The following is a 21,210-nucleotide window of genomic DNA, read 5'->3' as shown; positions in this document are numbered from 1 at the left end:
GAGTGTCACAGGACAGACTAAGGGCACGATTAAGGGCACTTAATTTGTAGGTGAAGAAGACTATCTCAGCAGAGACACCACCCCAAGTGGAATTATAGGTCTGGGTTAAGGCTCTAAAGGACCCTTACCTGACAGTCCCTGTTTCCCCTACACATAGCCTCCATGAACCCTGGGCAGATCAAAAGAAGAATTCTGACCTGTTGTGGGCACATGCTGATGTCATCACTTTCTAGATCTGAATCATCAGATGGGAAGGCTTCTCTGACACAGATTTCCAACATATATCCTTGCACAGGGTTTCCCTAGATATAAAGTAACCAGTGTCACTAGTCAAGGAGACAAAAGAATCTAAAAGAAAATTTCAAAGGAAGCCATTAGAAACTAAAGGTGGATGTGAAATGGCAACTTAAGTGAAAGATGCAGAAAAGAAAGCTACAAAGAGATTACTTACAAAGTAATCTCTGAGGAACAAGGTAACAGCCCTAGACTGATACTTTTGAAAACGTCACCCTTTCTGCCTTTTTATTTTTATAAACATAACATCTAGTACAGTGCTTAATACAGGCAATACTGAATTAATGAACTTAAGAAAACAAAGAGGACAACTGGTATGCTTTTTGCCTTTTTTTTTTTTTTTACATAGTTGTGTTGTGTGATGCCTCCACGTGGGACCATAAGCTTGGAAAAAGCATACTTTGTGGGTAGACTGACAGTAAGACACACATACATACCTCCTTCATGTCACAGGGCATAGTGATAATACCACCAAGGCCTAGAGCTTTTGAGGAAAACAAGGAAATCTATAACAACATCATACAAAGTACAGGAGCCAACGTGTTCAGGTCTAAAGTTACTCAGACAGCAGCTAGACAAAATAACATTTGTTCTATTACCTTTTTGTTATGTTACCATGGGAATCTGTGTTCAGGAACACTTATTTTCCCCAACTAGATGACAGAGCAGTAAGGGGGGAGAGCTTTCATGAAAGAGGAGAGAAAACATGTGTATCTATAAAGGCAGGTAAGACAATAAACCCTATAAAATCTTATAGGGTCACGTATGTGTAGAATTGTTTAATCATAACTTATTCAAGTTAACAGAGAAGCCCTTGGGGCCTCACAGCCAAAACATCAGTAACAGGTAACAATAATCAGACCTCTACTAAAATTACTATAATGGGGTAAGGTGTGAGGAATGTAAAGCAGATATAGGGTCAAATAAAACACAAATAAATGAGATCTTAAATGCTGAAAGAAGGTAAAAATGTCTTTCAAAATATGACCCAATTATAAGAAAAAACCTAGAAGCCCAAAGAAGTTAGAAAACGTTCACCTGCCAGCAGCTAATCTTCTTTTGTCAGCAGAAGTCTAGAGCTAATCTCTTCGCTCCCTTCCTTTGGCACAGAAACCTGAAAAAGTGAAGTAAGCCCATGTTATTTAAAGAGCTGGACTGGAATACCCTGAATTTCTAGGGCCCAACAGAAGTACCAGCTCTAGTATTCTCAGCCTTCTGGGAATGAGAGTTGTGCACATGGGTTGGGGCTGTGCACCATGATTCATCAGACTCCCCCATTCTACCCTAAACCACAATTAGCACCTCCAATGGTAGGGAATAGAACTGAAAAAATAAGAGACCCCAAGAGGAGTTATCTGTTAACAACATAAATTAGATCATGTGTCTCTCCTCTGGTCATAAGGCTCCATGGCCTCCCCCTCTCACCCAGAGTAAAAGGGAGGTTCTTAGGAAAGCAAGGCCCTTTAGGATCCTCCACATTTGCAGCCCCTCCACCCTCTTCTACTACTGTTTGGCCCCTGGATCATTCATTGCTGGCCAGACTGGTCTCCTAGCTATCCTAGAGAAAAAGGCCTTGCCTTGAGGGTCTTTGCACCTTCTCATCCCTTAGCCTGGAATGTTCTTCCTCCCGGCCCAAGTCCAACCCACCAGGCTCTACATCACCTCCAGCAGGTCTTTGCTCAGCTGTCACTTCATCACACTGAGGCCTACCGTGACTAAAAGAGCTCACTTTTTTAAAAGGACAACACAGCCATCCCAGTATTCCCTCTCCTTTCCTTTCTCATTTTCCCCGTAGCAACAATCGCCTGACATACTATAAATTTTATTTGTTACCTATTTCCACTTTCATCCCCTTTAGAATATAGCTTCTTATGGGCAGAAATTTTCATCTGTTCTTACTCCATCTCCAAGACCTGAAGAATGATTCAGAGTAGGTGCTCCAAGTATCCATATAACACACAGTCCTGTCAAGGACATTAGCATGAATCCCTCTTTCTCTCCATTTGCTTTCACAATTCTTACAATACTCCAAAGTTCAGAGAGTGGTACTGAAATAACCATTTGCCAAAACCAAAACTTAGGGGTCATCCTAGGCTGCTCTTTTCTGTATTCTTTCTCCCCTGACCTTCAGCCTAGGAGTCATGTCAAAAATCCAAGACCTATTTGTCAAAACTGCAGAATTTACAAACCACCATTTTCCTCTTTGCTATAATAAACTCTTAACAGGCTGAAATGCTAGAAACTGGTTTGCTTTATAAATTTTTAACACACAAGCAATTTATGGAAACCCTGTGCAAAGACAAAATTTTAATATTGAAAGCTTTATTTACATAAAAATTAAAAAAAAAAAAAAAAAAACCTCAAGTTTAAAGAGGTTTTTTTGTTTGTTTTTGTTTTGGGGTTTTTTTGTCCTGAAGAAATACGTGCACGACTTCCAAGTACATGGTGACCGTGATACAAAAATCTCTAGGTTCCCTAAGCCAGGAAACCGACTTTACAATGAGGTTTTTACTGAGCATTATAGTAAGGATACCTCTTGTACAGGAACAAATCAATAACAAATTTCACAGTAAAGAGCAAAAATCTAATGTATTTTCAAAGGCCTGGAGAGGCAATTTTTTTCTATTAGTATTCTCTACTTACATAACACAAACATGTACAGATAGTACCAACTTTACAACATGTACACTGAAGAATTTCAAACCAACATGATTCATAATTCAGAAATTAAATATTTGCACTGCCTAATAATTACTGGGGAAAAAAATGTGATCTGGGCAATGAGTTCATTTTTCGGTCTATCAATTCTGAGGAAGAGGTATATTTAACAAGTTAAGTCACTACCCCTCAGATTAGCTAGGCAATGACGCTGGGTGGGATTGGGTTCTGTACAATCATAGCTCTATTGCAAGTGACCCAGCAACCCCTTTCTTCACAAAAAGAGGGATAAATGCAAACAGCACAAAAGAAGGTACTATCGCACAAATTCAACAGCCTGTATATAGAGAAAAAGACAACTTCTAAAATGTTGAAACCCCAGAACCAAATCCAAAGTACCACTGGCAAGTAAGCCATTCCTTCTAGAAATGAGTACAGTTCTTCTTCTACATAACTGGGTTAATAACAGAGAATTAGTAAAGACTGAATGATGATGCTTTCAATGAAATACTTTATAGTGTAAAATCCCATAAAAAATGCCAATTTATACTAAAATGAGAATAATCTAGCCCAGTGAATTCTTCCACCTTTGAATCCAAAGCTTCAGGGTTTCAGCACCATCTGCACAATTGCCCAGCAAGTTCATGAAAGAGTCCAACATACAAATCATCTCTAAAGCTGAGTTAGAGGGAAATTTAAAAAAAGAGTACTCTTCAGTATCAAGAAATTAAATTGGCAGAACTGAAAAGCCAGAGGTTCAGAATACCCTTATTTTAAAATGGGAGCCAGTAGGAAAGTATCAGTAAGAAAATGGGATTTGATAAATAAAATATGACTTCATAACAATCTGAGGGTTTTTTTTTTAAGATTTTATTTATTTACTTGACAGAGAGAGAGAGGACACAAGTAGGCAGAGAGACAGGCAGAGAGAGAGGGGGAAGCAGGCTCCCTGCTGAGCAGAGAGTCTGATGTGGGGCTCCATCTCAGGACCCTGAGATCATGACCTGAGCCGAAGGCAGAGGCTTAACCCACTGAGCCAGCCAGGCGCCCCAAATCTGAGTTCTTTTTTAAGTCTTTTATATCGGGGGTGCCTGGGTGGCTCAGCCTTTAAGCGTCTGCCTTCGCCTCAGGTCATGATTTTAGGGTCCTGGGACTGAGCCCCACATCGGGCTCCCTGCTTGGTGGGAAGCCTGCTTCTCCCTCTCCCAGTTCCCCTTCTTGTGTTCCTGCACTCACTATCTCTCTGTCAAATAAATAAATAAAATATTTTTTTAAATATTTATATATCAATAATATAAATATTTGTTATTAGATTTAAATATTTATTTGGTAGTACTGGTGACATGCAGCCAATCACCTTGCTTTTGGTTACAAAGAAAAGCATATGGGAAGAAAGATCAGTACGGGCCTATTATCGCCACTAGAAAAATAAAGGGCAACCCTCTCTTACTGATCAGGAGTCAAGAAAGCCATCTTTGCATAGTCAACAATGATGTTTTTTCATTTATCTGTGCCCTGGCTCATCCCAAAAGAAAAAAAAAAAAAGATTTAAAACTGTAAATGGCTATTAATGCTAAAACTTAGCTTTGTTTATTTATATTACATTTACGTATATACAGTCTTATTACACAAAGCATTTAGGAAGCTGGATTTGATTTCTGAGTAAATTTTGCCATCCTCTTACTAAAAATCGTGTATATACTTTATATACTGATGATAAATATAAACTACACAGCAAAATGCCTAGAACATAGTAAGCAATCCATAAAATATAGTTATTATTAGCATTAGGCTATAAGCTTGAGGAGGGAATGGATTATCTCACTCTGTCTTACTCAGCACTCTAGCTCAGGAAACCTAGCCCGTTATCTAGTCCATAGCCGGTACTCAATACTGTAGAATAAACAAATTACTATGACTTAAGAGTAATTCTCAACTCTCACCTCTTTTATGGCAACCAGGGCCCCACCTCCTCTAATCAACAGCAAGGGTCTGGAAAAACCATACCCAGAGGAAAGGCATTTAAGTTCCTGTTTGTATTTCCTTAAATTCACCACAAAGAGTCCCCCCTTCTGTCCCAAAACCAAAAAATCAATGCTTTGCAACAAAGTATTCTTAAACAATACTTTTGCTTCATTTCCCCTCACAGACAATGCACAAAGTTCCTTAAAACTGCAAGACTTATTTAGTTCCCTTTACCCCTTAAAAAGGAAAGGCATATTTATAAAACCTTATTGATTCTCAATTTCCAGTCTGATTCCTCGATCTTCAATTCATAGTTGGTTATCATACAGGATGCTATTTGCTTTTCTACCGTATACTTAGAACAAATTAAAATAACGAAAATAGGCTTAATATTAAAAAACTTAAGTTATACATCAAAGCATATCACACTTTGGAACAATCAAATTAGGAAACTGACACCTATTTCAGCGAGGTTGCATTCCTTAAAATGCTTTCAGAGATTCTTTTTTGGAACAGACTTCAGATCCAGTTCTACAAGTCACACAAGAAATTCGGTCATTACTTTATAGCTACAACTCCTATTTGACCTAAAACAGTATGACCAATCTGAATTCCTAATCTTTTTCACCAGACTTGAGTACAAGTTCTCTAAATTATTTTAATTCGGTTTGATTGTGTTATTTCCTAAAATCAAATCTGTTCTCAAAGGATGATAGTAGTAAAAAATAACAGAGGCTCCAGAATGGATACTAAGAGAAATTTAAAAGGGGGGGGGGGGGGGGGACAGTTTTCTGCAATACCCAAAAAACTAATTGAAAGAAAAACTTCAAATAATTCTGAACGAGATACCACTTAATTGTAAATCTGAATTCCAGTATTTCCAATCCAAAGTCAGTTACATTTGTTTACAGTCAATTGTCACATAATATCAGATGTATTTCCCTCCATCATTATACTATAGGTTATAATTTAAATCCCTTAACAGAATTACTACTAAAAAAAAAAAAAAACCACATAAGAAACTGAACAGTGGTTGTCTGTGAGGAAAGGAATAGCATGGTTGGAGAACAAGAAGGAAAGGATACCTTTCATTAAATATCCTTTTATGCCTTTTGAATTTTATACAATGTGAACACATGACCTATTTTTAAAAATCTGTTTGGCAAAATTACTTCCAAGTGTCAGATACTGCTGGCTTCTGTAAGCCACAAAAGTATAGTACTAAAGAAATGTAAAGGTCATTTTAATGACACTTCACTGTAAATCTGAATCTTCAGTTCCAGTGTAGAGTTATTCATACCAACAGCAGGAAAACCTTACAAGCATTTCTTTTCAAGTTTACTAAACTCCCCAGAGTTGAGTTATTCTGCTGTATCATTTTATTAAAGTTTAAATATCACTGGAAACAAAAACCTGGTACTACAAAAATTAATGTCAACTGAAGAATGAAAAATAAAGGTAAAAAAGTAAGCTATCAAAGGAGCAATGATCTAAAATAAATCTTTGAAAATTTGCAAATCAATCACGCACACATATATACACATCTATAGTAAAATGTCGCAAATTCCCTTAAAATCTAAAATGCCATATTATTTTTAAAAAATGGAGATGTCAAGCATGGAGCCATCAGCAACATTAACTCACACAGCTTCAACTAGAAGACGCAACATGATCTGTTTCCTGACACAATTGCATAATCTCAATTACTCAGAAGATTCTACCAAACAGGAAATTCATGAGGTGACTTCAAGAAACACAGGAATTATAAAGATTAACACATCCAAAAGTCTGGAATTTGTTCCAAAACAAAAAAATAATTTTATAGAGCCCTTTTCAAATGATGCATGCACATGAATACATGAATTAGTCTCAAATCAGCAGCTCTCAAGTTACAGTAAATCTAAAATCGAGTGTGTAATACCTAAATTAGTGAAATATTTCAGATCCAGAAATTTTATGGTATCAGTTTAATTTAAAACACCCAGTGTGATTTAAAGATGAGACATGTCTCTTCCTTCCTTTGCTATAGACTATTCCTTCCTTTGCTATATAGATCTTTACGAAAACCATCGTGTACCTCAGGCTACAAATGCAGATAAGTTCCCTGCAAACTCTCTCAGGGACTTTAAAAAAAAAAAAAAAAACTCAATATTCACAAGATGTACTGCAATTTAAAAATATTTACAATATATCGCAGCATTGTTAGTAACTTCTTGCTCTTGAGCGCGTCCAACGGATCTGCATCTCGCTTGCTCCAAAGGGGAAAATTGTTTTGCCAAACAATACTTAAATGAGCAGTGGTATGTGACTAATCAGTGAGGCCGCCAGCTTCTCAAGCTGCAGTGTTCTTGCAGTCACTACAACCCACCCCCACTCTGCAAAAAGGAAATACGCTTTCAACCGAATCGGAAACACACCACTCAAGCTGGCACTGTGCTGGCCGAGATAAAGTCGGTATTTTAGGTTCCACGGGTCGCTGCTAATGCAAGTGCGAATTCAAAACGAATGCTTCTCAAAATGAGATTTCGAAAGAGGTTTGCAAAAAAAAAAAAAAAACAAACAACGGACAGAACGCCCTTAGTCGTCGTCAGTTTTGTTCGGACAACCGCAGTCTCCCGGTCGAGCTTTGCCCTTCTGCTTCTCCCTGCAGCTACCGGGGCTTGTCTGCTTTGAGGGCGGGCTTTGGCGCCCAAAGTGGACGCACCTCCCGAGAGGATCTTGCTGCTGGATGCTGGCAGGGAGACCCCCGAAGAGGCACCCCAGCCCCCGTGCCTGCCTCCGGAGCAGCAACCCCCACAAGAAGGGCTTGCGCAAGGTGCGAGCCGGGGCCGAGCTCCAGCACCACAACCCACCGTGGACCTGCATCCTGCACACAGCTGACCGCCTACCTGGGGGTGCAAAGTGAGGGGTGCAAGGGGTACAGAGAGTGCAAGACAGGGGTCCAAGAGGCAGCGGTGCCCTCCCCCAAGGAAAATTCCTGCCGCTTGGTGCATCGCTGAGCTATGGGGGCAGGCCTGGCTCTGGGGTATTAAGGGCCACTCAGCCCACCGCAGACCCAAGCCCGGTGACACTCACCACACGGAGCCATAGGCACCAGAGCCCACCGGGGAGAGATTCTGGTAACGCTCGGGCACCTCCCAGATTGTCTTGTTCAGCTCCTGCCGGTAGAACGTGGGCCTCTCCTGAGACATCTTCCAGCGGCGGCCGCGGGGCTAGGAGGTGGCCCTGAGGGGCCCCGCCCGCTCCCGCTCCCTGGCCCTCGTCGCCCGCCCCGCCGGGCGGGGACCTGGAGGTGGCAGTCGGCGCAGGTGCGGCAGACGCGACCCCGCCGACTCCCGCGCGCGGCCCCTGTCAGCCGCAGCTGCGGGACGCGCCTCAGCGACGGGAGCGAGCCCGGCTAAGGGCAAGGCACGCTCCGGAGCTCAAGGCTGCTCCCACCACGCTCTCCCTGCACCCTCTCCCAGACCAGGCCGACTCCCGGCTGCGCCGCGGAACTACGGCTCCAGCTGCAGCGCCCGCTGAGGTTCCAGTGGTCGCCGTTCCAGAGCCAGCGAACAGGAGCCTCTTGCCGTACTCTCGCGAGAGCAGCTCCCGGGACTCTCCGCGAGCCGAGATTTTACCCAATATGGAACCTGCCCACGGGAGGGGGTTGACGACGGGAGAGGATGGGAGGAGCACTTCTCGCGAGAAAAGAGCAACAGCTGGACACCAGAGGCAAGAACTCTCCCGGACTTAAGGGCGCGAAGGCGGACCCGGGAAGGAAGGGATAAGCTGGCAATGTATGCCGCGTGCGCCCCACCGTGGTCGGCGGGGTAAGTGCCTGGCTCCGTTGTAGAAAGCGACAGTGACTAATAGGATGTCGGGAAAAGAGCCGAAAGATCTTTGAACTGCCTGTAGTCACCAGCAGCCAAGCATCTGCTAAGCAGAACACCCAATTTCCAAGAAATATTTACATTAAAAAAAGGAAGATTCTGACCAGAAAACCGTTGTATTCCATCTGCTCAAGGACATACGGGTTAATCTTTGGAATTGTGACTAATTCTATCCCAAAAGCAAATATTAGCTCTGCATTAAGGCTGAGGTTTTCCATCCAAACTCTCATAGCGGTTCTTAAACTTTTATGTGCAGAAGAATCACTTTAGATGTTTAAAAATGCAAAGTCTCAGGATCCACAGGGGGTCCGTGACAGGCATCAAGAATGCGCATTTTTACAAAATGCCCCAGGTAGTTCTGATTAAGGAAAGTCTCCGGTATCTCCCTTTGAAAGGGGTTTTGAAACATTACTCAGAGGGTTTGAAACTGATTTCTGCTCTGAAGCTACCAGTGAAAAAGATTTTAAGCATTTGATTCATGCCTCTCAGATTAAGAAGGAGAGCAAGGCAGAGAGTGGTCTTCTGGCAGTGTCACATCAGGCAAGTCGATTGACCTTTCTTAGACCTTCGTTCTAGTTCTGGAAAAATAATTCCTGCAAAAATAATTCCTGCCTTACATTCCCACCTAATAGGGTCATTTATAAAGCTGAACAAAATAAGTGTGACTGGGCAAAATATTATAACCACATACCTACCCCCACTTATAAGCTTGTCACAATCTCTCTTAGAAATAACTGGGTCCAAGCCAGGACACTTCTCAACACTTACCATGATTATTCTCTTTAGTGTTACGCATCCCTTGGAGTGCTCCGATTTTGCCTGTCTTGTCCCAGCATCTTGCACAGTGCCTGGAACATAACTGGTACACCATAAATATTTATGGGACTAATTATGAATAATGACCATGATCTCAGTTTAGGAGGTAGTGCAGGATCCTCAGTTCTCCTTGAGGAAAAACAAAAACCAGAATCATGGATGATTCATGGAAAGCTTTTCTTTGGGGGATTCAGTGTGGCTTAGCCTGGATTCTCTTGCCTATGAAGACATCCTGCTTGAAAATGTTCCAAAATGCGGGTTAGGGAGCTTTCCAAGAAGTAATGAAGGTTGAAGGAGGAAGTAAGAGCAAGAAATATAACTGTGATATGGCAGGTAGAAGTGGGGAATCAAGGTAATGAGTGCATTGATAGAAGGGAGGAAACTCGGCAGCAGGAATCCTAAGGAATTCATAAAATTATCCAAAAATTTGGGATAGTGAGGTGAGTGACTGAAAAGGCAAAGATGAAGTAAGCAGTACATTCAGTCACTCATTCAACAATTACGTACTGAATACCTACTGGGTGCCAGGCACTTCTAATTAAAGTCGATTCAAAAACAGAGGCAGTTGCTGCTTACATGAAATTTACAATTTATTGACCTCTTACTATATCCACATTGTTTATTCACTGATAATACAGCAGTTAGAGATAAAAATCCCTGCCTTATGGGGGTGACAATCTACAAAAAGGAAGGACTAAGTAAAGTGAACGCGTTAGACACTAATACAGTAATCGAGTAGGTGTAAAACCGCTCTGGGCCAAGCAGGACTACAGGGCATAGTTAGAGACAGTGACAGGGACTGAATCAACTTCAGAAGGTTAAAGGGCGGGGCTCTAGGGGGGAGCGCAGCAAGAGACCTGGGCAGAAGAGCGTCCTTCAGTGGGAGGAGCCGGCTTGTGGACAGAGAGCTAAGGTTGGAAACCTGAATGACCGTCTAGCCTCCAGTTTCCTCCTTCGTCTTCTGACCTAACGAGGTCGTAGGGTGACTTAAGTGAATGACTGTAAGTGAAGTGCAGGGCACAAGGCCTGGTATCTAGAAGCCCCCCAGCCAAGAGCAGTCAAACCCCAAAGCAAGTGGAGGCCTGGATGGCACAGGTGAGGGGGCTTCCCCAGCCCGGGAACCCAGCCCCCCCCCCCGCAACCCTCCTCTCCCGGCTCCCTACTGCAACTGCCCGTGCTCCGGTTCCTCGCCCCATCTCCGGTCCCCCGCCCGCCAGAACGCCCGCGAGTTCGGCCGCAACGGCTCGGGAACGGCCGGCGTCCGCGTCTACAGCGCCGCCAGCCGGGTAGGAGCAGCGTCCGACCCCAGCGCCAGCACTCGCGCCACGCTCCGGGAACCAGGTGGAGCCGCTGCCGGGAGCTGCAAGGGGCCGAGAGCCGCAGGTTTGAGCAGGACGCGGGCGTCCGGGTGCCAGGCACCCAGTCCTCGTTATCCTTCGAAGTCCTCGGGCGGGGGCTGCGTCCGTCACTCGCCGGGTCGGGCCCCGTCGCGGGCGTTCAGTCGATATTTGCGAAATGAATGAATGACGGTGGTCCTCGAGAGCTTATCTCTCGGAGGCATCATCTCTACTTGTGAAAGGCAAGGACTAGAGGCAATGCGTGCGATTTGCAACGGAATCCTTGCAGACTCATCGGTCTGAGTTGTCTGCAGCCAGAGGCCTCTCTCTACCACCTCACCGTCTGTGCCCAGGAGCGCCTTCTGCTTTCAGACCTCACTGCTCTGTTCATTTGTTCCTTCGGACTGAGCCCTCACTACCACCTGCTATGGCCCCTTTCCTTTAACTCTTGTTAATGAATCAGTGTCCCTGTTTGAAGCCTTCTCCAACATCCACACCCCCACCATGAGTTTCTCTCCAACACACCCCACTGGTAATAGTCTCACCAAGTCGCATTTAAGGTAGTTGTTCATGTGTCCGGTGGTCAGCTCCTTGAGGGCTGTCGGCTTATTATTCATCCCCAGCCACCGAACAGTGTGACTGAAGGATATTAAAAGCGATGCACCTCGCTCATGCCTTTGCTGTATTCCAAATACATTCCCTATAAAAATGAGGTAGTAACGGCCAAAGGGTTGTTGTGTTTGATGGAACTACAAATGCTTATTTGAAATTTTGGAAGTGAATTTTACCTTAGCATGATTATAGAGGATATAGGAAAGATGACGCTATGGGGCAAAAGATACTTGCAACTAAAGTAAGGTTCAGGATTTCATATCTATAGGTCAGTACTCAGAAAATTGGGTTGCATTTAAATTTTTTTATGCTTGGCTTTTTAAAATACTTTCAACACATCATGTAAATGAATCAATGGATGGCTGGATAGACAGGAGTAGTATGGGGGATGCAGGGATTAGGTCAAAAGTCCCTGTTTTTAACAGTGCTCCCAAAGTTAGCATAGAAAGACTGACCAAGTAAAGATAATTGGCTGCTTTTACAGTGGCCCCCATACTTGACTGTGTATCTGAATCACCTGGAGCTTTTCTTTTTTTTTTTTTTTTAAGATTTTATTTATTTATAGAGAGAGAAGCGAGAGTGAGCACAGGCAGACAGAGTGGCAGGCAGAGGGAGAAGCAGGCTCGCTGTCAAGCAAGGAGCCCGATGTGGAACTCGATCCCAGGACGCTGGGATCATGACCTGAGCCGAAGGCAGCTGCTTAACCAACTGAGCCACCCAGGCGTCCCAACCTGGAGCTTTTCTTAAACCAGCTGCTGGCCCATCCTCAGAGTTCTGATAATTTAATTAAGTCTTGCTAGGTAGGGCCTGAGAATTTGCAATTCTAACACGTCCCCAGATGATGCTGATGTTAGTAGTGTGGGCCCTCAGCATGGACTACATAGATTAAAATAATTTGTTAATTACTAGGGAAGCATGATGCCCAGAATGACATTTGTAGAATAAGAAAATGAAATCTTAAAAACTTTGGACCTGTGGTCATCCCACCTAAATACTTTGTTTGATGTCAGGAAGCATCAGGGAATTGTTTTTCTTTTTCTTTTCCTTGTCCTTGTGTAAGAGAGAGTGCACAAGCAAGGGGTAGGTAGGGGCAGAGAGAGAATCTCTCCATGCCCAGCACATGGCAAACCAAGAGTTGGGAGACTTAACCGACTGTGTCAGCCAGGCTCCCCCCAAAACTGTTTCTTAAGTGGACACTTAACCTTCAGGATTATGGGTAGAGCTCAGCATGTTGTTGATCACACTGTGGACAGAGGCCCATCACACTGATGCCTTCAGGAGTCAGTAACAGAGACTCCTCCCTGACCCTGCACTGTGTCTACATTATTCCATCAGTGTGGTTTGGTAACTTTTTTCTGAAATGTGCCACCTACTCCACATCAAACTACATCTGCCTCTTGTAAATAGGAGCTTCTTGTCATCATACTTTGTCACGAGTGTCCTGCTAGGACATGTAAGTGAAGCACTAGGGTTTATAGGAAATCCACAAAGACATAATGAAGCTGGACAAACTCCAGAGATGACACACTCCAGACAACAACAGCAAAAACCAATAAGGAAATCATGCATTTTACCTCACTACCTTTCGCCAGTCGTGTGACGAACCCTGAAAGACAGCATTCCTGCAGCCCCTGCTAGCTATCCTCACTGTGGTCCCTCCCCCAGGTTATGACTTGATTCCTTTTGCCCTAAACTACAGTAATACTCATCATCTCCACTTGGACTTCTTGCCTCAGTCTCTCCTGTCCAATAGAACTTTCTGTGATGATGCAAATGTTTCATACTTGCACTGCTCAGTAGGGTAGCCTCTGCCGCATATGGCTGTTGAGCACTGGCAATGTAGCTAATGCAACTGAGGGACTGATTTTTTTTCATTTTAGTTTATTTTAATTACATTTAAATAGCCACAGGTAGCCAGTGGCTACCATATTGAACAGTATACCTCTAGACCATACCACTGACACCACTCATCCTCCCAGAAAACCTCCTTGTGCCTATGACTAGTCCTGCTCAAGCACTTTTTTCTTTCCATCAGGGTAAGTGTAGTCTTTGATCCCCATCCCCTCTTTCACCCATCCCCCCCCCCCAGTAACCATCCTCTTATTCTCTATAGTTAAGAGTTTCCTTGATTGTCTATCTCTCTCTCTCTCCCTTCCTTTGCTCATTTGTTTTGTAAAATTCTGCATAAGAGAGAGATCATATGGTGTTTGTCTTTCTCTGATTTACTTCCCTTAGCATCATACTCTCTAGCTCCATCTATGTTGTTGCAAATGGCAAGATTTCATTCTTTTTATGGCTGAATAATATTCCATTATATAATATATACCCCATCTTCTTTACCCATTCATCTAGCAGTGGACACTTGAGCTGCTTCCATAGTTTGGCTATTGTAAATAATGCTGCAGTAAACATAGGGGTACATGTATCCCTTTGGATTAGTGTTGTATTTTGGGGATAAATACCCAATAGTGCAATTACTGGATTGTAGAGTAGTTCTATTTTTCATTTTCTCAGGAACATCCATATTGTTTTCCACAGCAGCTCTACCAGTTTGCATGGCCACCAACAGTGCAGGAAGGTTCCTTTTTATCTACATTCTTCCCAATACTTGTTTCTTGTGTTTTTAACTGTAGCCACTCTGACAGGTGTAAGGTGATAAACTCATTGTGGGTTTGGTTTGCATTTCCCTGATGATGGGTGATGTGGAGAATCTTTTCGTGTGTCTGTTGGTCATCTAGATGTTTTCTTTGGAGAGATGTCAAAGTTTTCTGCCTATTTTTAATTGGATTAGTTATCAATAATAACTAATAATAATAAGTAACTAATAATTAATATCAGTTATTATTAGTTATTAGTTTTAATTGGGTATTGAGTTGTATCTGTTCTTTATAGATTTTGGACACTAACCCTTTATCAGATATGTCATTGGCAAATATCTTCTCCCATTCTGTAAGTTGTCTTTTAGTTTTGTTGATTGTTTCCTTCAATGTCCAGAAATTTTTTATTTTTTTATTTTTATTTTGTAAAGATTTTATTTATTTATTTGACAGACAGAGATCACAAGTAGGCAGAGAGGCAGGCAGAGAGAGAAGAAGGGAAGCAGCTCCCTGCTGAGAAGAGAGCCCGATGCGATGTGGGGCTGGATCCCAGGACCCCGGGATCATGACCTGAGCCGAAGGCAGAGGCTTTAACCCACTGAGCCACCCAGGCGCCCCCAGAAATTTTTTATTTTGATGGAGTCCAAATAATTTATTTTTTCTTGTATTTGCCTTGCCTTAGGAGACATATCTAGAAAAAATGTTGCTATGGCCAGTGTCAGAGAAATTACTGCCTGTGCTCTCTTCAAGGATTTTTATGGTTTTAAGTTTCACACTTAGGTCTTTATTGCATTTTGAGTTTATTTTTATGTATGGTGTAAGAAAGGGATCCAATTTCATTCTTTTGCATGTTGCTGTCCAGTTTTCCCAACACCATTTGTTGAAAAGACTGTCTTTTCCACACTGTGTATTCATTCCTCCTTTGTCAAAGATTGATTGACCATATAATTGTGGGTTTATTTCTGGGCTTTCTATTCTATTCCATTGATCTATGTGTCTACTTTTATGCCAGTACCATATTGTTTTAATTACTGTTGCTTTGTAATATAACTTGAAGTTTGGAATTGTGATACCCCCAGTTTTGTTTTTCATTTTTAAGATTGCTGTGGCTATGGGGGTCTTTTGTGGTTCCATAGAAATTTAAGAATGTTTGTCCTAATTCTGTGCAAATGTTGTTTTAAACACTTTAAATAGCTAAAAAGTCCAAGTTCAACCCAGATATTCAAGACCCTCCAGGAATAGGCCTCAACCGACTTTTGGGGGCTTGACACTGACTTCATGCAGATCTTTTTTTTTTTTTTAAGATTTGTTTCATATATTTTGGAGAGACTGTCTGTGAGCAGGAGAAGAGGCAGAGGGGGAGGGGCAGAGGGCATAGGAGAGAAACTCAAGCAGACTTTCTGCTGAGCGCAGAACTGAAGACAGGGCTCCATCTCACAACTCTGAGGTCAAAACCTAAGCTGAAATCAAGAGTCAGACACTCAACCCACTAAGCCACCCAGGCTCTCCTTTACTCAGATTATTAAATTACTTGCTTTATATTATCTTTGTAATTTTATCTTGTTCTCTTCAATACCTTATTCTCTTCTCTGCCCCCAGTTTAGACAGAACAGAGTTCATCTCTCCCCAAGGAGGCCTTTCTCATCCCCCTAGGTTGGAATTGTTAATCCCACTCTGTAGGAGATCACATGGTATTAGGATGTGGCATGATTTTAGAATCAGAAAGACAGGGTTCAGGTTCTGGCTCAGCTATTTAAGCCTTTTATGACTCTGAGAAACCACTAAACTCATCAGTAAAATGGGTATCATCATCATGAGGAAAAGAGTACCTCTCTTGAGATGTTGTGTGAGAAGAACCTGGCATATGGCAGAGCAGCAATAAATGTTAATATCACCTGTCTTTCCCACCTCTATATTTTGGAATTTTTAGTCTGCTGAACTATAGAGTCTTTGTCCTTTTTAATCCCCATAACACCTAGCATTCAACAAATGTTAGTGGAACACTAAATTAATTGAACACAGATGAAATAGCACGTGAATTCTTAAGCAGAAACAAATGAAGGCCAAGAGTACATATGGTAGAAATTTGTAAAATTGTGAAAATAAAAGCAGATAGACTTATCAAAACTTAATCTGGTAGATGGGAGCTACCTCTTGAAATATAGGTGATGCAGATTGAAGACAATAGAATGAAACCCTACTTTCTGTAAGTGAACTAGTGGGATCCAATACCTCCAAAGAGCATGACAACAGAAAATATACTTTCACTTGGAAAGAGAGTTAGAGAAATTCTTGGGGGATAAACTATAATTTGTGATAGGATAGCATGAGTGTATTTCGTGGCTTCGACAACAAGGCTCTTGGTACAGAGGTCACACACTGATGGTCCACAGGCTAAATCTGGCCTGCAGAGAGGTTTTGTTAGATATGCTCTGTGTTAAAAAAAAAAAAAAAAGTATAAAGTAATGGACAACATTTCAAAGTTAGAAGATTTCAGATAAAAATCTGCAATTGTCACTCATTTTGAGAAAGATCAGACCTGCCCTGGCTGGGCCCCACTTGCCCCATGCAAGGAGCTGTTGCTGCCTTCATCAGTCCCACTGTTCCCTCTGTGCCTCAATGTCTATATGTTGCCTGCTTTATGCCAACCCTGCCTTGGTACCACTTTCAGAAAGAAAATGCTAGATTTGAAACCCTGGATCCAACCCAGGATGGCAGTTTTTATAATCTCAGTATAATTAGCAGGTTAATTAGGTTCTCTCAGTTGCCAGGAACAGCTCTCTTCCAGCAATGGAAGCTTATTTTAAGATTACACAGGAAAAGTGAGGATGACTGGATGAATAGTCCTATGGACAGGGGAAGAAAAGGAAAAATATTACCTGTTTTAATATACAGTTCTGGTTTTTCTGCAAAAAACACCTATTACTAATTCTCTTGAGTGATACATTGTAAAATACCTCTTCCATCCTCTTCTATATTCCCCAATCACATGCCCACTTTATTGAATTTGTGATCTTTAGTTAATAGGTGTTATACAACACACGAGTGCTTTGAGGGTAAAAATACAATCTATGTCCACAGCCCAGTTAGTTAATTTCTCAAAATGTATAAAGTAATTGACTTGGTTTTATCACCCATAAAATGAACATAATAACAGTATTAGGATTGTCATGGAAATTATGTGAAATAACTCATGAAAAACGTCGAGTGCAATGCTTGGTATATAGCAAGTGCTCTATAAATATTGCTGCTACTGATGATGATACATGATCATTCTGAAGGAAAACAAAGCTGCTGGTACATTAAACTTGTTTTCAGCCTCACTTATAAAAGAACTAGTTGGGTAATCTACATATGTTACATGTTTACCCAGGTATCTTATATATCTATTGATAGATACATAGATATATATGCTTTTCCACATTTACGTGGAAGCAATTTAGTTTATGCTTTTTTTATTGTTCAAAAACATGATGAGGGACACCTGGGTGGCTTGTTCAGTTAAGCATCTGACTCTCGATTTCTGCTCAGGTCATGAAATCAGGGTCATGAGATCAAGCCCAGCATCAGGCTCGTGCTCAGTGAGGAGTCAGCTTGAGATTCCTTCTCCTTCTCCCTCTGTCCCTCCCCCTGCCCACACTCTCTCGCATGATTTCTCTCTAAAATAAATAAATAAATACAATCTTTAAAAATAGACAAACAAACATGATCAAGAATGATTATACTTTCTCCCAGAAATAGACCTGTAGCCATCCTCAGTAACTACTACTTCTCATTTTCTTAAAAGAGCAGAGAAGAGCAGAATGATACAGATTTTTCTTAAAACTTAATGTGACCCAGGGCAGCTGGGTGGCTCAGTCAGTTAAGCATCTGCCTTTGACTCAGGTCATGATCCTGGGGTCCTGGGATCAAGCTTCACATCGGGGCTCCTCGCTCAGCAGGGAGCATGCTTCTCCTTTTCCCTCTCCCTCTGCCACTCCTGCTGCTTGGTTCTCTCTCTCTCTCTCAAATAAAAAAAATAAAATCTTTAAAATTCAACGGTCTTAGAGACCACGTGTTCCAACCATGTTATTTTATGCATGAAACCAAAGGAAAACTGACCCTCAGTTTCTGAGACACTTGCTCCTAATCATATAGCTAGTTAGAAAAACAGCCTGGGCTCGAACCCGAATCTCTTGATAGCCCATGCAATGTTTTTTCTGCTTCACCATGGTGCCACTAGCTGGTACTTTCCGGCAATATTCTGGCACCTAGGGATATAGCCGTGAACAAAGTCCTGCCTCTTGGGCTTATATTTTAGTAAGGGAAACAGACAATGGACAAATATTGAATCAGGTCCTGACAAGTGCTATGAAGAAAAGGAAAGGATAAAGGGAAGAAGATACTGTATTGACCACTTCACCTTCAGTGTTTGTGGTGAAAATTGATGGTTGTACTGACTTACCTCATAATCATTTCCTCCACAACATAGCAATATAATTGAACATAAAGAAAACTAGGTTTCCTAGCAAGACATTTGGGTTCTAGTCCTGACTCTAATTATTAAACAACCAAGGCTATTGAAACTTTTAGGTCTCCCTGTTTGGAAAATGAGACTAATACACACCTTGCATTTTCTATAGGTGGCTTTGAGTATAAAATTATACAAGAGAAAGTTTTTATTAAGACAGCATGTGTTGGGACGCCTGGGTGGGTCAGTCGGTTAGGTGTCTGCCTTTAGCTCAGGTCATGATCCCAGGGTCATGGGGTCGAGTCCTGCATCCAGCTCCTTGCTTAGCAGGGAGCCTGCTTCTCCCTCTGCCTCTACTGATGCCCCTGTTTGTGCTCTCTCTCTCTCTCTCTCTGATAAATCAATCAATCCTTAAAAAATAAAAAGACAGTGTTATACAAATACTAGATGTCATTATATGGAAATTTCATTTCCGTAAGAATGTGCCAAGAATCTAGATTTTTTAAAAACTGTTTTTTGTTTGATCTCTTCCCACTCAACCAGGAATGTTGCAACCAGAGAGGAACCCCCAGGGTTTTGGCTATAAATACAGGCAAAATTCTTTCACATATGATGTCAAGCGAGATGTGTACAATGAGGAGACCTTTCAACAGGAACACAGAAGGAAGAGTATTTCCTCTGGGAACTTGGACATCGACATCACCACGTTCAGACACCACGTCCAGTGCCGGTGGGTGTGGGGGTCATTCAGCTGCCTCCAAGCTGGCAGCACTAAGACCCTACTTTACTCCTACAGTGCCTACATCTGTCTTCCTCCTCTGAATTCCTATCTTTGGGACCCTTAGGCTGCTGTGTGATTTTTCTTCAGTTGGTTTGCTTATGGTCTGTCCTGTAGCACCCTCTTGATTAAAAATTTCTTGGATGTCCCTGACAGCATCTATGGATAATATTTAATAAATACATCATTTGATTAGCAACTGTTACCAGTCTCCTAAAAACAGCCACAGAAGCAGCGATGGTCGACTAAGTAGTGGTAGCAGAATGAGATCCTTCTAACCTCATATCCCATGGACCCTAGGCAGTACTTGCATAACTGTACAATGTAGAACTCACTGCCTCTGATAGTCACTGGGACTATGTGGGTCCTCTAGTTCAGGGGCCCTTAGCCTGTTTTTGTGCTATCAACCTTGCAGCAGGCTGGTAAAGCTAATGGACATCTTTGCAGGATAATTTTTTTTTTTACTTAAAAAAATTGTGGTAAAATACATATAACAGAGAACTAGCCATTTTAACCAGTCTTAAATGTACAAGTCAGCAACATTAATGACATTTCACGATGTTCTGCAACCACTGTTTTCAAAACTTTTTCGTCACCCCGAACAGAAACTTTGTACCCGTTAAGCAATAATTCCCCATTGTCCCCTCCTCCTCACCCCTGGTAACCTCTCCTCTCCGTTCTGTCCCTATGCCTCTTCTAGATAATTTATTTAAGTGTAATCATGCAATTTTTGTCTTTCCTCTCTGGTTGATTTCACTTAGCATGATGTTTTCACACTTCAACTATGTTGTAGCGTGGATCAGTACTTCATTTTATGGCTGATATCATTGTACGTAAATATTGTATTTTGCATATCCATTCATCTGTTGGTGCACCCTTGGGTTGTTTTCACTCTTTGGCTATTGCGAATAATGCTGCCATGAATATTGGCATAGGAGTATCTGTTGGAGAACCTGTCTTCAACTCTGTCAGGTATATAACTGAAAGTAGAATTGTTGGATCTTATGGTGACTCTATGTTTAATTTTTTGAAGAACCACCAGACTTTTTCATACAAGCTACACCACTGTACATTCTCACTAGCAATGTACAAGTGTTTTTGCTCTGTATCCTTTACAACTTGTGTTATTTTTCTCTCTCTTTTTTTTTTAATTATAGTCATCCTATCAGGCATGAAGTGGTATCTTATTGTGGGGTTTGGTTTGGTTTTTTTTTTTTTTTTTTGCATTTCCCTAAGAATTACATATGTTGAGATCTCTTCATGTGCTTACTGATTGTTCTTATATCTTCTTTAAAGAAATGTCTATTTACCTCTTTTAAAATTAGGTTGTCTTTTTATTGTTGAGTTCTAGTAGTTCTGTACATATCCTGGATACTAAACCCTTATCAGATATATGATTTGCAAATATTTTCTTCCATTCTGTAGACTGTCTTTTCTGTGGGTTGATGGTGTCATTTGGTGCACCAGTTTATAATTTTCATGAGATCCGGTCTATCCATTTTTTTGTTTTGTTGCCTATGATTTTGGTGACATCTTTAAGAAACTATTGGGAAAGCCAAGATTATGAAGATTTTCTTCTATAAGTTTTATAGTTTTTAGCTCTTAAATTTAGATTCTTGATCCATTTTGAGTTAATTTTGTATATAGCATAAAGTTAGGGTCTGACTTCATTCTTTCAATATGGAGATCCCATTTTCCCAGAACCATTTGTTGAAGAGATAGCTCTTGGGATGCCTGGGTGGCTTAGTTGGTTAAGCGGCTGCCTTCGACTCAGGTCATGATCCCAGCGTCCTGGGATCAAGTCCCGCATTGGGCTCCCTGGTCTGCGGGG

At 41.7% G+C, this 21,210-nt stretch overlaps 2 protein-coding genes across 12 annotated transcripts in view; one reads left to right on the top strand and one right to left on the bottom strand.

Moving 5' to 3' along the window:
- Window positions 1–8,452, bottom strand: part of MAPK14 (mitogen-activated protein kinase 14) — a 77,033-nt gene extending 68,581 nt beyond the window's left edge. Inside the window, exons 1-2 of one of the 3 annotated variants that reach the window (XM_047732214.1) lie at window positions 7,993–8,130; window positions 198–302 (exon numbers count right to left, since the gene is read on the bottom strand). In XM_047732214.1, coding sequence (XP_047588170.1) covers window positions 198–223 — 26 coding nt within the window. In that variant the 5' untranslated portion in view covers window positions 224–302; window positions 7,993–8,130. Of the gene's footprint in view, window positions 1–197; window positions 303–7,992 lie in introns of all 3 variants that reach the window. The other 2 variants (XM_047732213.1, XM_047732212.1) reach the window with 2 other exon arrangements.
- Window positions 8,453–8,523: 71 nt separating this feature from the next.
- SLC26A8 (solute carrier family 26 member 8) overlaps window positions 8,524–21,210 on the top strand; it is a 79,361-nt gene continuing 66,674 nt past the window's right edge. For 3 of the 9 annotated variants that reach the window (XM_047732207.1, XM_047732205.1, XM_047732200.1), the window contains exons 1-2: window positions 8,524–8,729; window positions 19,145–19,331. In XM_047732207.1, the coding sequence (XP_047588163.1) occupies window positions 8,699–8,729; window positions 19,145–19,331 (218 nt within the window). In that variant the 5' untranslated portion in view covers window positions 8,524–8,698. The other 6 variants (XM_047732206.1, XM_047732202.1, XM_047732204.1 and 3 more) reach the window with 5 other exon arrangements.

This window comes from Lutra lutra, chromosome 6 (genome assembly GCF_902655055.1).
Source record: "Lutra lutra chromosome 6, mLutLut1.2, whole genome shotgun sequence".
NCBI lineage: Eukaryota > Metazoa > Chordata > Mammalia > Carnivora > Mustelidae > Lutra > Lutra lutra.
This window is presented reverse-complemented; position numbering and strand designations above follow the sequence as displayed.